General features: G+C 47.7%; 2 protein-coding genes across 4 annotated transcripts; both read left to right on the top strand.

The window, feature by feature from the left end:
• The first annotated feature begins 303 nt into the window (after nucleotides 1–303).
• On the top strand, nucleotides 304–2826 carry LOC100275369 (uncharacterized). Its single transcript, NM_001149460.2, has 2 exons — nucleotides 304–583; nucleotides 714–2826. Exons 1-2 carry the CDS (start codon nucleotides 466–468, stop codon nucleotides 2441–2443), a joined length of 1848 nt encoding a protein of 615 aa, NP_001142932.1. The 5' UTR covers nucleotides 304–465; the 3' UTR covers nucleotides 2444–2826.
• Nucleotides 2827–3551: 725 nt separating this feature from the next.
• On the top strand, nucleotides 3552–5841 carry LOC100383622 (uncharacterized). 3 transcript variants are annotated; one of them, XM_035964957.1, is made up of 3 exons: nucleotides 3582–3936; nucleotides 5508–5588; nucleotides 5695–5841. In XM_035964957.1, the coding sequence occupies exons 1-2, from the start codon at nucleotides 3805–3807 to the stop codon at nucleotides 5562–5564; spliced, it is 189 nt and encodes a 62-aa protein (XP_035820850.1). In that variant the 5' UTR covers nucleotides 3582–3804; the 3' UTR covers nucleotides 5565–5588; nucleotides 5695–5841. The 3 variants fall into 3 exon arrangements, with proteins under 3 accessions (XP_035820849.1, XP_035820850.1, NP_001334918.1); XM_035964956.1 differs by having other exon boundaries at nucleotides 3552–3936; nucleotides 4481–5841; NM_001347989.1 differs by having other exon boundaries at nucleotides 3722–3936; nucleotides 5508–5823.
• Nucleotides 5842–7435: the final 1594 nt, after the last annotated feature.

The raw sequence follows: 7435 nt of genomic DNA, 5'->3' as shown, positions 1-7435 counted from the left end.
CCTCCCTGAAAGCACAGCCCTACTCCCATCACGGTCGCACGGGGTGCGTCCACCGCGCGGGATGACATGAGATGAGACGACGACGCGGTGGCACCCGCGACTGGCGTCGGCGACACGGTCCCTCGCCACTCGTCCAGGCCCCGGGGGCGACCTGGCCCTCATTCGTCGTCCAGCCAGCCAGCCCCCGGCCTACCAGGCAGCAGTGGATTGTCGTTGAAGCGGTCGCCGCGGCTCCTCTCCTTCCCTCTTTCCTCCTCCGCCCTCCGCCTATAAGTATTTGCCGAGCACGCGGGCCATGACCTCACCCTTTACTACTCCCGCCCCACTCTTCCTTTTTTTTTTTCTTTTCCGCGCGGGGATTTGAGTTGGAGGAGGCAGGCAGCTGGGTTGGGGACGAGGACGACGCGCAGCGCAGGAGCAACGCCCGAGGGAAAGCAGCGTACCCATCCATTCTCCGGATGTCCCATGGCAATTCCGGACGCCGGAGCGGTTCGCCGCGTCAGATGCCCGAGGTGCCACTGCGTCCTCGAGGAGCCCGGCGCCCCAGTGTACCAGTGCGGTGGATGCGGCGCTAGCCTTCGAGGTAACCTCTCGTCGGTCCCACTCCGATTTCATTTGGATGGTTGCTCTGCTCTGCTCGTCTCGCCAGAGGTTTTTTCTTTCCTTTTGGTTTGGTTTCTCCGTATCTGACGGATTCTCCCGTACGTGCTCAGCAAAGAACCGCACCGGCACCAGCGCAGGAGACACCGACCTGCCTCCGCCTCCTCAGAGCAGCCACCTGGACGCCAGCGACGTCGCGACCACCAGCAGGTCCAGGTCCAGCACCCCGACTCCTCCCGATGTCGGGAGCAGTAGCAGGTCCGGCACCCCGACCCCTCCGCATGGCGGGAGCACTCCTAACGCCACCGCGACTGGCCATGCCGAGTCCGCCGACCCCGTGCCGCCGAGGAATCGTGTTTCTGACCAAGTGGCGTTGGTCGAGAAGAGGGGGCGCGAACAGACTTCGGCCGCTCAGGAGGTCCATGACGGCAGCGCAACAAGAAATGCCGGTGGAAACAGAGACGCCACCTCTGAATCGCTGGATGATTCAGACAAGAGGACGAAACGCCAGATCGAATCGACCGATGCTGCGAGAAAGAGGCACTCAGGTGAAGCTGCAGCGCAGCCGCAGTACCACCAGCACCAGGACGGTCATCAACAACTTGCGCCGAAACCATCAGCTGCTCAACCTGCACGGGGACAAGAAGAAGAAGAAGATGCAGGGGAAAAGGCGCCGAGCCCATCTCGTCGCGCTGAGCTCCAAGAACAACATCTGGGGCCCCTGCGGAAGAAGATTCTCAAGACGGTGGATGAGCTCAAAGGCGACCTCTCCCAACTTTTCAGCAAGTCCCCTGAGCTCAACGCGCCACGCGCGCGCCCACCTCGTCTTCCCAAACAAGAAGGCTACGTGTCCCGCGCGGCGGCGGCGGCGGCCTCGGTCCTCCCTGCCAGAGCGCGTCACGCCGCCGCTGCTACCGACGGTTACCGTGGCAGCGCAGCTCGTGCGCCGCTGAAGCCCCGTCAAGCCGCTGCTCCTCCTCCGCGTGGCTTGCCGTCCCGGCGCTACCGCCAGTGCAGAGCGCACCCGGGCTCCCATGACGTGGAGCCGAGGTCGTGCAGTCACGGGCACGGCTGCTGCCGCCACCACGGCAAGCCGGAGTGCAGCAGCTGCCGAGGGTACTGCTGCAGGCCCAGAGCGCAGCCGCCGGCCGCCAAGGACCCCAAGCGGCGCTTGGCGCCCCGGAACCACTGCCGGCCGGTGCTCAAGGGCGCGCCGTTCATCGTCTGCTCCAGCTGCTTCAAGCTGGTGCAGGTGCCCGCCGACTTCGCCGTCTCGTCCAGGACGGTGCGCAAGCTCCGGTGCGGCTCCTGCTCCACCGTCCTCTCCTACTCCTACAGGGACCCGGCCAGGAAGAAGGCCTACCAGGACTCCGTCGACCGGTGCAGCACAGTCGGCTCCGAGCTGCACGGCGGCAAAGGCGACGAAGGGCCGGACCCGTTCGCGCCGTTCATCGACGGCTTCGGGCTCAGCAGCTACTCGACGGAGGACGAGCAGCGGCTGCCCGTCTCGAGGAACACGTCGTTCGACACCCTCGACGGGACCAAAGGCGTGGGACGCCTGCACCGGCTGATGGGGTACGGGTCGGCTAGCGAGCTGCTGCGCCACTCCCCTGACCTGTACGAGAGCTTCAGCGAGCGGACGACGCCTGACGTGAGACAGCACGACAGGAAAGGGAAAGCCGTTTGCATCGACGATGACGACGACAACTACGACGTCGATGACTCTGACGAGGAAGAGTACATTGGCGCGCTGAAGCGATCAGCGGCTAAAGGGTCCGGCTGGTCGCTCCCATGGATGCCCGGCAAGGGGACTCCAGCAACGGGAGGCATTAGGATCAGGTAAATACCAGGAAAGGATTGTGTATATTGCAGGAATAGGTTCAGGTTTGGAATTCGAATGGGAATTCCTATCGTTGTAGTTTTCTATTCATTTTCAGTGCGGTATTGGATTTATAGGCTGTTTGTTTGCCATTTTTTTCGAGCGCGAAAATGCTGTAAAATGAAATGTAATTATTCAGCATTGGCAGTCTCATTATGGCTTTGTTTGGGAACAAGAAAATTGATGGTGCCTGATGAAGAAACGGAAGTGTATAACAAAGAAATATCGCAGTATCTTTTTTGAAAGATATTGTTGCGGTATGTTGAAACACAAGAACTACAAACATGAATTTGTTTGCATGAGGTGCAAGCGGAGAGCACTTCCATTAATAAATCAATGCTTGTAATTCTATTAAATCATTTTTGTGTTTAATCAAATTTATAGAGAAAAAAACATATTGTACAGATATATCTCATGGTGTACCTTATTATACTAATTTTTTTGTTACAAAACTTTGCGCTCTGTTCCATACATTCGGTTAAACATAAAACAAAACTTTGACTTAAAGTCAACTCTAGAAATTATTAATTAGGTAGAGATAGTATCTTTCTATGATTCCTCCGGTAAAGAAGAGACATGGAGTAAGAGAACTGAAGCTTTTGCTTTAGACTGATTCCAACCATTTGCCATCTTATCTCTCTTTATTTATTTTTAAATATCTCTCTTTCATGTCTCCCCTATTTTAGCTACTCTTCAACCATTCTCTCTATTCAGACTCCTCTATTCACTTTAACTGAAGTATTTAACTTTTATACATCAGTTTTGAAGTTTTAGAAAATATAAAATATTACAATATTGTAATACATACTGTTATCATTTAATTAAATTTTAAAATATTTAATTTTACTGATAATAACTCTGATTAATGAAGTGGGGTCGTTGGAGCGGGGTTTTCGCTACTAACCGAGAAACGGATTTCGGTCCAGCTTCATATAGATTTCGATTTAAAATACAAAAATATAAAAGTCAAATTTTAGTTAACAAAGCGAAATTTAGATCATCCTAAACGAAATTGTAAACCCTGGTTGGCGCCGGCCTTAAGAGAGTGGATGGAGGTGAAATAAACTGGGCTGACTTTTCGCGCGCTGTGGCGTAGTCAAGCGTCACGGCGATGACGATCAGATCAGAACCCGGCCCCAAGCTTGCGCTCAGTGGCGGCGGGGCACATCACATCCATCCGGCCCATGTGGTTCTCGTGGAGTCGTGGGCTTCTATTAGCCAATATAGGTCTAGCCTGCTCCCAAAACTTAACAGTCCGTATATTCCGCTCATAATTCCTCACCGGCCTGCCTCAGAGAGAGAAAAAGCGGAGATTAGCGGCGGCGATGGCACTCCCGGCGTCGAGCTCCGGCCTCTTCCGCTTCGTCTCCCCGCGCAGCCGCCCCCAATCCACCGACATCGTGGCTGCCGCCTCCTGGGGAGTCTTCGCCGGCACCGCCGGCCTCTACCTCGTCCAGGTCAGGATCAATCGGCCTGCTCGCATCTCTTATCCGCCGCTGGCTCTTCTGGATCGTGGCTCGTCGCACGTGTACAAGGCTCGTAGGCTCAGCAGTAGATTGTTGTGTGTGATCTTTGATGAGTCTTCTGGATCTGCCGATGTTATATCTTTCTTAGGGATCCGTTTCCCGGCCTGGTAAACGATTAAGCACTCTATTGGGGCTGCCCAGTCAAACATTTCCTCTGGATCTAATGATATGGTGGGCAGAAGGGGATGCACATCCCACGTTTTCGTGATGACCTAGCCACCTGGAATTGCTATGTCAAACGTCTCTCAAGAATCCGAAGATAGCTGCAATAAACAAAGTACTTCAAACGTTGAAGTGGAGAGAAACTCGATACCAGGTCATTAATAAGTTACTGATCCTTTTTGGATGTGGTGCTGTTATTTGGGCTATTTGGCGTACTCGTAATGATTGCTGCTTCAATGCTAGGCTGATTGATGATCTATCTAATGTGATTTTCTCCTGCTGTTATTGGATTGATGCTTGGTCTATTCGACAGACAAAGAAGGGAAAAAGACTGGTGGAACAAGGAAGCCGCAGAATTCGAAAGATAACAAGTGATATCTACAGCAAGGCCCATGGTTGGAAGCCGGTTGACAGGCGTCTCCAGTGACATTTTGCTGCTGATAATACATCTTTTGCTTCTGGATGTATTCAGTTTGTCTGCTTTTGGTAGATAAAAACTAGCTTTTAGTCATTTCTGGTGATGCGATGTTCCTGGCTGCTTTTGGGATCTATCCTTTGTAGATATTCAGTGATGTCTGTTAGACTGTCGGACTTCTTCTGGTTTGCTGTGTTCCTTCAGTTGGGTTTCATACCCCTGTGTAGCTGATAATGTGGTAGGCTTATCGGCTTGTGACTGTTGGATTTGTCGTGAATTCTGTAAGAACTGTGTTTGGTTTCTATTTCTTAATGAAATAGGGGTATCCCATTGTCAAAAAAATAAGTTGGACCAGGATTATACAGTAGACTGTAGTTTATGGAAGTACACCGATTTCTGCTATCACATGGTAGAATGTAGAAATCTAACATAATTCTGACTAATGGTTAAATTCGTAACACATTGGTATTGTAATATAAGTTCTTAGTTAACCTACGTGGTCATGTGGTGGCATCATTTTGCTTTCACCTTCATCTATTTTTTTTTGGTGGGTGCCTTGATTTGCATCACCTGGTTCTTTTTATAGCCACGTTAAATCTTGTGCTGCAATGCTCTTGTTTGAGGAACTTATTGAGGGTATTTGGAGAAATAAGAATATGTGTTTTTATAATGAAAATTAAGTGCTCATGTAGGTCTCACCAACAGGTTGTCTTTATTCCTGATAATGCATGTGTTACGGTAGGTGATTTGGGTTTGTAATGATGTTTCCCTTCTTTTAGCGATCTAATAACTCTTATCTCCCTCTCAACTTATTGGCTGGAGACATGTGATTTGGCCTGAAACTACCATTTGACGTTACTCTATTTAATACATTCTTTTGGATCAATGGATTCTGAAACTCTTTTTGGACTTAACTGTTTTGCAGCCATTTGACTGGATTAAGAAAACTTTCTTCGAGAAACCACCCCAACCAGAGGCATAAAAGGCTTGCAAGTCTGCAACTTTGGTACTTCACTTTTATCCGGAATGGTTCCTGACTGAAGAGAACTTGGATAACTCAGCAAATAATACGAGACCCCCTCGTGTTTCCTTGTTTGTTTTTTATTATTCAGATGTAGGCAATCCCCACGAGGGAGACAGGGAACAGAGAAACTGCTTGGTTCACCTGTGTCTATATAATACTCCTGTGTTATCCAACATGCATGTTTTAAAACCTGTGGCAAATATATCTTGCTGATTAATATTGGACTATGATGTCATGTTCGAATGTTCCCATCACTAAAAGGAGGAAAAACAATGATGGCAACTTGGCGATGCTTTCCTTTCATCATTATCGCTTTATCGTGCGTTCAACAGTTCCACTACGTTTGTGTGACATCAACATGTCATGTTTTTTTCTTGAAATTAACAGAGGCAAATAACGTGCATTGTTTGGGCTTTGAACCTTTTTGCTATTTGCAATTATACACGGTCTATGATTACGATTATGATATATTCAGCGTAATGTAAAGTATTATCTCCATTCTTATTTAGCGTTAGGGGTTCCTTTCAGTTTTTCAGCTTGTTTTTTGGCCGGATGATCTTTTTCATTTTCTCTATCCTCTAGATGTAGAGGTATGCCACATCTTACCATGTACGGTGAGTCTTATATCCCTCGGCACCGTTTGTGCCATCATTTTTAAGGACTCTTTGATAGAGCTCTGTTCCATAATTTTTTTTAGTTCCGAGAGTTGATTCTCCAATAGAGTGATTTCGAATGATTCTCTATTAAAAGTGAATCTTTCTAACGAAAACGATTTAGCAAACGTTGGTAAAGTGATTTCTGAATTACCTTTGCATAGAAATTCTGCAGTGAACACAAGCAATAAGGAGAGGAGCATTTTAGTCTTTGTGTACTTTATTTAATGTGTTTAGAATCTATATAGTCCCTGAAACTAAATAAGGTAGGGACGAAAATTTAATTCCTAAAATAAACTTTAGTCCTAGAACTAACGAGACCTGAATTCATGGTTTACAAAACCGGCGGTATATGTGTTCCTAAGATTTGCTGATCAGGAGAAAATTCCAACACTTGGTGAGGTGCACATGCAATATACAAACACCAAACACATATACCGATATGTTTTTTTGCTTTGTGGATAAGTATTTGTTAGTCGTTTTTGTTTTCTCGCTAATGTATCTTATATTTTTTGTCTAGACCTATCACTATGACGAACATGGGCTGACCGACGTTAAGAGCAGTGGGGGCACATGCCCCCACTCAATTTTGTTGATTTAGTAGAAGTTTTACCGTATTTACTATAATCACAAAGGCTTATTTGTAATTAACCCTTCATTTAGGGCCCCCACTCAGATTTTTGTCTATGTCCGCCCCTGATGACGGATTGAAACAATATCACGATACTTCCAACATGCCTAAGTGGGTGTGTGGGAAAGTCGACTTATATGTCGTTGGCTCGTTGGAGAGTTGTAAAATAACTTGTATTTGAGTATTGCGAAGTTCGCCGGTTGTTTGTTGCATAAAAATTAGAGTTTGTGGTTGCATATGTATGTTGTATGTTATTTTGGTGAACACATGTAGTGTGGATCAATTAATATTTACTGTGCAATGTGAATTGAGCAAACTACAAATAAGTCTTATCAAAATTTCATATTTTTTCTGTAAAAAATAATAAAAACTGATTATTTCGCGGCGAACCGACGGTTTACAGCGGTTTTTACCGGCTCGAATTCAAATTGGTTTGAATTGGTCAAACCGACCGGTTTTATCGATTTTCACCGCTTTACCAGCGGTAAATTGTTACCGGTGGATAGCGGTTTTTATAGGCTAAATGGTTCTGTAAAGGGTGCTGA

Source organism: Zea mays, chromosome 2, assembly GCF_902167145.1.
Source record: "Zea mays cultivar B73 chromosome 2, Zm-B73-REFERENCE-NAM-5.0, whole genome shotgun sequence".
In the NCBI taxonomy this organism is placed as follows: Eukaryota; Viridiplantae; Streptophyta; class Magnoliopsida; order Poales; family Poaceae; genus Zea; species Zea mays.
This window is presented reverse-complemented; position numbering and strand designations above follow the sequence as displayed.

What these genes read in the sequence shown, in the direction of transcription:
- LOC100275369 (NM_001149460.2), top strand. Translation starts at nt 466, where the DNA reads ATGGCAATTCCGGACGCCGGAGCGGTTCGCCGCGTCAGATGCCCGAGG. An exon ending in ATGCGGCGCTAGCCTTCGAG is followed by an intron (nt 584 to 713) that starts GTAACCTCTCGT and finishes GTACGTGCTCAG; the next exon opens with CAAAGAACCGCACCGGCACC.
- LOC100383622 (XM_035964956.1), top strand. Translation starts at nt 3,805, where the DNA reads ATGGCACTCCCGGCGTCGAGCTCCGGCCTCTTCCGCTTCGTCTCCCCG. An exon ending in CCGGCCTCTACCTCGTCCAG is followed by an intron (nt 3,937 to 4,480) that starts GTCAGGATCAAT and finishes TCTATTCGACAG; the next exon opens with ACAAAGAAGGGAAAAAGACT.